This window comes from Microtus ochrogaster, unplaced genomic scaffold, assembly GCF_000317375.1.
Source record: "Microtus ochrogaster isolate Prairie Vole_2 unplaced genomic scaffold, MicOch1.0 UNK1, whole genome shotgun sequence".
Lineage (NCBI taxonomy): Eukaryota > Metazoa > Chordata > Mammalia > Rodentia > Cricetidae > Microtus > Microtus ochrogaster.
The window spans coordinates 27111732-27122672 of NW_004949099.1; the positions used below are offsets into that span (position 1 = coordinate 27111732).

The window sequence follows — 10941 nt, forward strand, 5'->3', positions numbered from 1 at the left end:
TTACAGATCAGGATACAGCTCTCAACTACTTCTCCAGCACCTTCCCAGCCATGCCTGCTACCGTGTTCCACACCATGATGATAATGAACTGACCTCTGAAACTGTAAGCAAGTCTTCAATTAAACGTTTTCTTTTTAAGAGTTGCCTCCATCATGGTGTCTCTTCCCAGCAATAGAACAGCGGCTGAGACCCCCAGCTTTATAGCATTGACCACAGGATGATCACATAACCGGTGAGACATGAAAACAAAACATAGCCAGGCACAATGGCTCACATCTTTAATCCAAACACTTGGATGGCAAGACAGGCAGGTCTCTGTGAGTTTGAGGCCAGCCTGGTCCACATAATAGAATCTCAGGACAGTCTGGGCTAAGTAGTAAGACCCTGTCTCAAAAGAAAGAAAGAGAAAGAGGGGGGAGCGAGGGAAAAGGAAGGAAACAAGGAAGGACATCTCTCTGTAGTTTGTCAATAAGGTGTTCTTCAAAAGGCTTGCAGTTTGTCCAAAGGAGCAAGAATCAAGCGACAAAGGCTCTAATTCCTGTATGACAAACAAGGCTTCCGAGCTGTCACTCTGGACATGACTGATGTTTCACTTTCTAAATGGGTGGTCAATGTCAGATTGTCTTCAGGAGCCTTACAGACTAAAAAGTACACTTCCAACCAACCAAGTGACAGTCCTCAGTCCCAGATGGGAAAACGGAGATTAAAACTAAAAAGGCTTATTTAAGATATAAGGAGAGGGTTGGCAAGATGGCTCGATGTATAAAAGTACTTGCCACGCGACTTTACCAACACAAATCCCATCTGAGGCCCCATGAGATGGGGGAACTGAATCCTCAGGTTGTCCTCTGACCCCCATGCATGTGCCACAGCGTAATCACACCTGCGCTTGTGTATATGTATGTGTGTGTGTACACATATACATAGACATAAACAAACAAGTAAATGCCAATAAAAAGAAAAAAGCTGAAACACTTTTAGCCCACGACTAGTAGCCCAGAGCTGGCCTGTTTCCTAGAGCCACTTCATTAAGCAATGAGAACCAGTCACTTGTCTAGAAAACTCAGAAATCTCTAAGCAAAGTGCAATCTAGTACTCAACTCTGCCAATTGCTCCCTCGGACCTCAGGGATCACGAATAAAAAATTAAAAAATAAAAAGTGACCATAGACTGAATTCACTCCCATGCCAGTGGTGACTTTGAGTAAGTCTCTCACATAGAGGTAGGTCAGTTGCCTCTCTGAACCAGGGGGAAGTGAAGGTGAAATTTGAATGTGGTGATCTCTAAGATCATCAAATTTTAGTGATTGCACTGTTGGACTGCCCATTAAATCCCAAGATAAAATCCCACATGGTTCACAGAGAATTTGAGGGCCAAGAGGTCAGCAACCCTTCAGCAGACTCCACAATAAAGCTAATGAGTTAGGGTTCAAGCTGAGCATATAGTCTTTCCAGCTTGCCTTCAAGAGAAGATAGAATGAAAACACACATCATCACCTCTGGGCCCCACGGGAAAGCATGGAATGGCATCCCCGTTCCCTTCGTTTCTCTTTCTTGTTCTTTTCAAAGGTTCTTAAAGAGCCACATTTGGAAGGATCTACTTCTGAGGACTGGATAGACCACTCAGTGGTTAAGGAGGCTAGCTGCTCCTACAGAGGGCCAGAGTTCAGCTCCCAGTACTCATAGTTTACAACTACCTGTAACTCCAACTCCAAAGGATCCAATGCCCTCTTCTGGCCTCCACACTCAACTGCCTTTGAGTGCACATTGCCACCACCACCACCATCATCCACCATCACCACCATCATCATCTCCCACCACCATCATCATCCACCACCACCATCATCGCCATCACCATCATCATCCACCACCACCACCATCACCACCACCATCATCATCCACCACCACCATCATCACCACCACCATCATCATCCACCATCACCACCATCATCATCTACCACCATCATCTATCACCACCACCATCCACCACCACCATCATCATCCACCACCATCATCTACCACCATCACCACCATCAACCAGCACGACCATCATCATCCACCACCAGCACCATCATCCACTACCACCATCATCCACCATCATCTATCACCACCACCACCATCATCCACCACCCCCATCATCAACCACCACCACCATCACCCAACATCATCCACCACCACCATCGTCTATCACCACCACCATCACCATCATCCACCACCACCACAATCAACCACCACCACCTTTCACCACCACCATCATCCACCACCATCATCCACCACCATCATCCACCATTACCACCACCATCATTCACCACCATCAACCACCACCACCATCATCAACCACCACCACCATCATCCACCACCATCGCCATCATCCACCAGCACCACGCACCACCACCAACCACTACCACTACCACCATCATCCACCACCATCATCCACCACCATCATCCACCACCATCATCCACCACCATCAACCACCACCACTATCAACCACTATCACCACCAACAACAACTACACACACACATACACATAATTAAAAACAAAAATACACCTTTAAAAAAAAAGAATGTCCATACCTGAGTATTATAGCACTTTCCTTCAACCAGCCCTTTCAGATGACAGACCTCCCCAGTAGGAGTAGGAATTCCTCCCTACCTTTGTAAAAGTCCTCCTGGGGAAGCAAACTAGCCTCATGACTTTGACTTCACCCCTGGCCTTCCGCCCAAGTGACAAGTCAAATTTTCTAACTTGACCACTATTGTATTCTTAGCACTTGATCCTGAGTGACTTCCAGCTGTTTTGAAAACCCACACTCCTCCTTGAAAAGATGGAGATGTGTTTTCAAGGGAAAGACTCAAGTGAACACACACTGCTCTGTGGAGCCAAGTCCCTATGATGCTTCCTGCGGTGGCATGGCCAGCAAGGAGCTATCACCTTTCCTTTGGGGGGCTCTTTTGAAGGGCTGACCACTTGTTGAATGTTCCCAAGTGCTTACTGTGAAGAACTGTCTCTAATGCACCATTATCAAATCTTCTCCTGGCCTCCACCCATCTTCCTTCCCACCCTGCCATCCCCAGGCTCCTCTTTGCCCTGCCCAACTCTCTCCTCCTTTTCTGCAATTAGGCAAATACCCAGGTTGCTGAGTTTTCAAAATGTGACTGCGATCGAAGAGTGGGCGGGGACGCAGGACTCTAATGGATCAGAGGAAACTGTCTCAGCATATCTTGTTCCCAAAAGGCCTTTCCTTAGGGAAAGACAACCATCCCAGTCAAACACTTCAGAGACTTCAAGGAACTCATCACCGTTAAATGTAACACAGAATCCTGCCTGAACAAGGGTCGGGGAGAAGGAGACCTTCTCTCTGGGGGCTCGTGCTGCAAGCTTTCCACATAACAGCTCCCAGTACCAAAGCCACAGACAGCTCCCCCACTCTTAGGACAGGTCTTTAACGTTTACCAAAGACCCCTTCGTTTATCCGCTGTACTGTTTCACAGATGAGGAAACAAAACCTCAAAAGAGTCAATAATGCCAGCGAGTTCAAAGTTCAAGCCAAGTATCTTGACCCTCCAATTTATGTTCCCCCCCCCATCATAACAGAAATTGACTACACTAACAGTAAGCCCTCATTGGGGGGGGGGTGTCTTTTTCCTCAAAGACAGCCAACAGAGACTTTCCGAAACACGAACATACTGCTAACCCATCAGTTGGCCCAGCCCCTGTGCTTCCAAGCAGACAGACCCAAAGCAAAGACCGTTTCTAAGGATTTGCCCCCTGCCTAAGGTAGCTCTGCTGTTGAATAGTCTCTCCAATACATGTCCTCTAAGAGTCTCAAACAGAGCAGAAAAATATAGCTCTGACTCTTCCAAGAAAGAGTTCCTGTCTGCAGCGTCTTTGCCGAGGGTCCCGCGCCCACTCCCCCCCTACCTGCCAAGAGTTGCATCCAGGCGCAGATCTTGTAGACGGTGGCGGTGTTGCAGAAGAAGAAAAGGGCGAAGCAGGTGATGCAGCCGAGAATCAGCACCATGGAAAGCAACACGAAGAAGGCGGCCGCCTTGAAGGCGCTGGACGGGATGGTGCTGAAGTCGGTGAAAGAGCCCCGGCAGGTGAGCTCGCGGCCCGCTAACCCGCTGCCCACGCAGTAATGGAAAAGGCCGAAGTAGCCAGGCTTGGGGGTGCTCACGCTGTCTCCTACCCAGTAGGGCTGGATGAAGACCACCACGTTGATGATGGCGAAGCAGATGGTGAAGATGGCCCACAGCACGCCGATGGCCCGCGAGTTCCGCATGTAGTGCTCATGGTAGAGCTTGGAGGCCTCCTGCGAGGGCAGCATGGTGCCCGGGGGCGGGGCCGGCGGCGGCTGCTGGTAGGGGACCGCCGGCCCGGGATGGACCACCGGGCTGCGGGGCGGGAGCTGGGGACGCACGCGAGAAGCAGCCCTGAGTCAAGGAACTCGTAAGGGCGGGGTCTGGGGCGGAGCTGGGGACCTGGGGGCTGGCTGGGTAGCTAGGAGGGGGTCATGACAGTGTTGGGGCGGCGACTTGAAGGACTAGCTAAGGTTTCGTACTGGGGGGCCTAGGAAGAGGAGTATGGGAAAGTTGGGGGCTGAGATGAGGACATGGGAGTTGGAAGTGTGTGTGTGGGGGGGGGGTACCAGAAAGTGCTGGTGGGGGAGTTGGAGAGGGGGTTTGGGATGGGATAAGAGGGGACCATGGGGAGATCCAATGAAAGATGGAGATCAATACTGGAGCATTAACAGGCACCTAATAGAAAGCTGGGGAGGGCATACTGGGATTGTTTTTAGGGGTAGCGGGTCTGGGACTGAGTGTCTGAAGGGAATCTGGAAGCTGACAGACGCTTTTCCATAAGGAAGGGGAGAAGAGGTTGTCAGGGGCTGGTACTGAGGGCATGAGGAAGGTTACAGTAGGGCCAGGCAGGGGCCAGGAACTGGTAACCAGGGCTAAGTGTTGGAATCAGGATGAGGCTAGCGTGGAATCAGGGGCTGACACTGGAGGGTCTGCACGAGTGATGGGGAGTGGGGGGTGCTCCTTAGAAGCCGGGGCTGAATGTCGGCTGCGGGGGGGTGGTAGTCTAGGATAGGCGGGCCAGGGCCGGAGCGAGTGGCTTTTCAGGCCAAGGAGACAGGGAGCCCGAGGCCAGGGGGCAGTCTGGGCCTGGAGAGGAGGGCAGCGGGCAGGGGCCAGGCCGGAGCGCGGGGGAGCGGCTGGGCCCCGGTAGGGCCGGAGCTGGGGGGTGGCTGCCCTGCACGCAGGCCGGTCGCGCGCGGAGGCTGCGGCTGCGGAGAAGGGATGCGGGAGGACCAACCTGGGCCGGGTCGGGATGGCTGATCCGGGACCGGCAGGGCTCAAGCGCCGGGGCTCCGTGCTCCAGGCAGTGGATGCCTCGGCCCAGGCGGCGTCCTCTGCGTGGCCTCCATCTTGCTCGGGCTCTCCCCGGGGCGCGCTCCCGCGCCGAGGAGCGCGCTCCCGTGCACTGGCGCGGCGCAGCCGGGGCGCGCTCTCGCGCGGGCGTAAAAAACTGAGCAGAGTGGAACCGGGGAGGGGGAGGGGCGCTTCAGGTTCTGGCAGTCAGAGGGAAAGTCAGGCACGGTGACCCTGAGGTCCCTCAGCCAGTCACACACCCCACCCCCACCACCCCACCAGACCGCAGGCCTCGGGACTGCCTGGACGCCCTTCTGCCAGCCTGAGTTGGGGGGTTCTGGCTCCCCACAAAGCCCGTGGGCATGGGGGAAGGGCCCTAAAGAGGATTGTCTGATAGGCATTGAACTCAATGTCTTGATTCCAGATTTCCACCTACCACCTATGACAATGCCTTCAGTCTCTCCATTCTGCTTCCACGCCTTTGTGTCTCGGAGGCGGTGAAGGTTTCCAGAGTTTCCTAGGAAACTGTCAACACCCCCTGGGAGAGGGGAACTCCTAAACTGTTAACACCCCATGCAAGCCATGGGGATTCCTTGGCCCACACCACAAGGAGATCAGGCCAGGGAACAGGACCCAAACCAAGTTCAGGAAAAGAAGGGCCTGGGAAAGTGGGTATTTCCTATCTCCATCCTCCCCAGTCCCCAAACCAATGCATGCACATTATGAAGTTCTAAACATCAAAGCCTCACTGTCAAAGCTGGTGATCAGGCCAAAGAACAAACCCAAGAACACTCTTGCAGGGCCTTTGGAACCCGGACAAACTAACACTAACTGTGACCTTGAATTTGAACTCTTTGAACCTGTTTCCCCATCTGTAATGTGGCCAAATTATGCCTCACTTTCCAGGTGTGTGAGTGTGTGTGTGTGTGCGCGCGCGCGTGCGTGCGCACGCGCGCGCGCAAATGATCCATGTTAGTGCATCCCAAACCCTGGACCACACTCAGGAAACGCTTTGTTGTAACTCACATCTATATGCAAAAACTCATATGGTATTTTCAAAATGTCTTTTTCCCAGTGGGATAAGAAACTGTTTTTGTTAGACAGTAGTGGCACACACCTTTAATTCCAGCACTTGGGAGACTGAGGCAGGCAAATCTCCAAGTTCGAGGTCAACAGGATCTACAGAGAGAGTTCCAGGATATTCACGGCTACAAGGAGAAACCCTGTCTCAAAAAAAAAAAAAAAAAGAAAAGAAAGAAAGAAAAAGAAAAGAAAGAAAGAAGAAAAACAAACAAAAAAAGAAAAGAAGAGGAAAAGAAGGAAAAAGAAAGAAGGAAGAAACTTTTTCTGTAAAAGTCTGTCTCACTTCAGGGAGAGGTGTGTTCAATCAGTCTTGTTAAGTAGTCCTTGCTAGCCTAGAACTCACTATGTTAGACCAGGCTAGCCTTGAACTTTCAGGAACCCTCCTGCTTCCGTCTCCAAGTGCTGCGATTATAGCCATCCCCCAACACACTTGGTTTGTGCAGTGCCGGGAATAAAACTCAGGGCTTTGTATCATCCCAGACCAAAATTTCCAACTTTTTGTGTTGGTGGTGGTGGTGGTGGTTTTTCGAGACAGAATTTCTCTGTTTACCTTTGGAACCTGTCCTGGAAACTCACTCTGTAGACCATGCTGGCCTCCAACTCATGGAGATCTGCCAGCCTCTGCCTCCCTCAGTGCTGGGATTAAAGGCCTGAACCACCAACGCCCAGCCCAAAGTTTCCAACTTTTAAAAAATGGTATTAATAGACAGGAAGAGGTATTTCTTCTTAATATCTCTGTAAGAAACAGGAGATTTCGATCCCAAATTGTAAAGGGAGAATGATCTATGAAATTCCACAATTAGAGTCCTCAGGTTCATGTGAATTCACCTTCCCCAGGGCCAGACTGTGGGCCTTGAATTTGATTTCTCTTTCCACTCTCTCTTTGAAGAAGGCTCCCTTATCTACCTCCAGGTATCCTGCAGTCCTGGAATCATGAGCAGGAGGCACAGGACAAGGAATCTCCTTCCCACACTTCTTCCCACTCTACAGAGGGAAACAGAAGCGAGGAAGAAAACTGACATCGCCATGCAGGGAGAGAGCTACCCCGTCAACCTGACTCACGAACTTACTCATCAGTCTAATGTGCAGGGAAGAGGCCCCTGGAGTGTGGCACTCCAGCACGGGGCACTGGAGACACGAACCAGACAGGTGGAGGGAAAGCAGACGACAGGGGAAAGGGAAGGTGTAGGAAGGAGAGGACAGGAGGGGTCAGTCTCATCTCCAGGGGTCCTGCGTGGATGCTTCCGGTTTGGGTGCTCTCCAAACGATCTCCTCTTCTCCATTCCCCACTTTGTCTAAGTTGTTCTTTTCCTAGCCTGCTGAGCCAAGCTAGGCAGTCTAGAACAAAAGGACATCAGAAGGTCCGCTGAGAGTTCTTGCTGGGCAGGGTCCGTGGTTTTCCGACTACAGAGTAGAGCGCTCTGGGAAGTTCCGCCCACAGCTCTCTGACGCTTTGGCCCCATAGAGCCCTCCTCGCTCAGCTCCTGGATTGATCCTGGGTGAGCCAAAAATTTTGGTTTCTGCTTATGTCAGTTTCTCTTAAGTTTTTGTTGTTGTTTCTGATCCAAACAGTCCTAAATAATTCATCTACATTCCTCCAAAAGAGCTACCAGGATATTGATCTGGGGCTTTGGTGAATCTGTAACCAGGCTGCCTCAAACTCCCAGCATAGCCAAGGATGACTTCAAACTTCTGATTCTCCTGCCTCTGCCTTCTGAGTGCTGGGATTGTGGGCATGTATTGACCAGCTTCAGTGGCCTTTTGCCTATTGTTTCTTTCCCTCTCTGGTTTTTCGAGACCGGGTTTCTTTGTAGGTTTGGAGCCTGTCCTGGAACTAGCTCTTGTAGACCAAGCTGGGCTCGAACTCACAGAGATCCGCCTGCCTCTGCCTCCCAAGTGCTGGGATTAAAGGCATGTACCACCACGGCCCTGTTGCCTGTTGTTTGTTTTTAATAGAAGAATGCCTGAATACATGAACTACTCAGAATACATGACACATCAGAACGAGATCAGAATTTGAGGCCAAATTCTGCCACATATGAGCTGTGTGGCTCAGATGACAAACACCACATTTCCAGGGGAGGGGAGGTGTGAGAGGAGGATTGAGACAAGTAGCTAAGGTTGGTTTTGAACTCATTCTGATCCTCCTGCCTCAGCCTCACAAATGCTAGGATCACAGGTGTGCACCCCTCCCCAGGTTTTCTATTGTTGGTGATGGTGATGGTATTGTTGTGAGTCAGGGTTTTATTCTGCAGCCCTGGATGGCCTCCAACTGTAGCAATCCTCCTGCCTCGGCTCCTCAAGTTCTGATGCTACTCTTGAGAGTCTTATTTTCTCATCTGTAAAGTAGAGAAAAACACACTTCCTCCTCACAGATGCTGGGAGAATTAAAAGAGATAATGGATAGAAAAGAGCTTTGTAAATGGAAAAGGGGCTATAAATATAAGTGATTATCATTAAATTTTAATAATAAATGACGTCTCCAAAGAAGAGATACAGCAGGAGCCTTGGAGATTCACTTGCTGAGCTGTGAGGAGGGGAGACAGGTTGTGTCCCCATTTTAAAGGCGAACCTAGAGTGGAAAGGAAATGTGAGATCCGTTCACAGGAAGAGCACCTTGTTGGAACCAGGAAGGGGCCAGACAAGGAATAAAAGATCATAATTGGAACCAAAAAGCCGAACACGATGGGACACACTGTAATCCCATGCTCCAGAGGCTGAGGTAGGAGGACGAGAAGTTCATAAACGGCATAAGAGCCTCGCTATCTATAAAGCTGGAGTGTAGCTCAATGGTGTGTTTTCCTGACGTTGGTGAGACCCTGGGTTCCACCCCAGCAGAGAAGGGAGAGGTGTGTACAATGTGTGTGGGGTACGTGTGTTTAACTCTAGCATTTGGGAGATGAAGGCAGAGGATAAGGAGGTCAAGTTTATCCTGAACTATATAACAAGCCCCAAACTTGACTATGTAAGATATTCAAAAACTTAAAAAACAAACATAACAAAACAAGGCTAAGCAGAGAGACCTCAGGAAAAAACAAACAACCAAAAGAAGCTTAAAACATACAATCTTGCTGGACATGGTGGCACATGCATTTAATCCCAGAACTCAGGAGGCAGAGGCAGGTGGATGTTCTGTGAGATTTTTATTTTTGTTTTTTTGTTGTTGCTTTGGTTTGTTGGTTTTTTTGTTTTGTTTTAATTTTTCAAGACAGGGTTTGTCTCTGTAGCCCTAGCTGTCCCTGGAACTCATTCTGTAGACCAGGCTGGCCTTGAACTCAAAGAGATCCACCTGCCTCTGCCTTCTGAGTGTTAGGATTAAAGGCTTGCGCCACTACTGCCCAGTGTTATTCAATTTGTTCTACACTGAGTTCCAGGCCAGCCAGGACCTGGTGTCTCAAAAATAAATACACACAGGCAAATAAAACGACCCAAAAAGTGATTGGCAAAGACTATGATATAAATTATTCTTGAATAAATTCTTGCCTTGGATGGTAGTATACACCAATGATTCTAGCACTTGGGAGACTGAGGTAAGAAAATAGCTATTTTTCTCTGTGGCTTTGGAGCCTGTACTGGAACTAGCACTTGTAGACAAGGCTGGCCTCGAACTCACAGAGATCTGCCTGTCTCTGCCTCCCAAGTGCTGGGATTAAAGGCATGTGCTACCACCACCCAGCTGAAAATAGCTATTTTTGAAGCTAATTTGAGCCACATAGTGATAATTTTTGTCTTAAAGCAAACACAAAGAAGAGAAGAAGGAAAAAAGGAGGTGGGGGAATCACTGGATTGTCCACTGTGGTCGCTAGTCTTGGTTACTGACTAAGAGTCAAGTCTCTGGAACCTGTAAGGACTTTGTTTGACCAGGTCACTTGAAGAGGGTTGTCCTACCCTAATGTGGGCAGCACCTCTGTTGGCAATCTTATACGTGGAAGTTGAAGGAAGAAAACGTTTGCTTTTTGCCTCCTTGCTTTTCCACTGCTATGGCGTTCGTCGGCCCTGCGGCTGCCACTGCTCCCATCACTGCCATTCTTCAATGACGTCAGAACCCAGGTTCTTCAGCCTTCTGATGTGAACTGGAGACCAGGGGCTCTCCAGCAGTCCTCCAGCATCAACACCCAGTTGTAACTGCTAAAGCATCAACCTCACGGACTGAGCAACTACTGTGACGTCAGCCTCTCTAGAGAAGGCAGCCGTTGATGACCTATCCAAACGCTAAGTCAATCTAGTAAATCCCCCATTTAATATGGACTCATTCTAACAGTCTGTTCCTCTGCAGAACCATGAATAATACATTGTCTTAATTACTGTTCTATTGCTGTGAAGAGCATTTAATTGGGGACTTGTTTACAGTTTAGTCCAATGATCATCATGGCAGGAAGCAGACAGACATGTTGATGGAATAGTAACTTTACGTTCTGATCTTTAGGCAGCAGACAGAGAGAGGGGGACAGACAGACAGACAGACAGACAGACAGACAGACA

General features: G+C 49.7%; 1 protein-coding gene across 1 annotated transcript in view; it reads right to left on the minus strand.

The window, feature by feature from the left end:
• The window catches only part of Lhfpl4 (LHFPL tetraspan subfamily member 4), a 40590-nt gene extending 36243 nt beyond the window's left edge, over positions 1–4347 (minus strand). The window contains exon 1 of the mRNA XM_026788103.1: positions 3923–4347. Within this exon, the coding sequence (XP_026643904.1) occupies positions 3923–4328 (406 nt within the window). The 5' untranslated portion in view covers positions 4329–4347. The remainder of the gene's footprint in view (positions 1–3922) is intronic.
• Positions 4348–10941: the final 6594 nt, after the last annotated feature.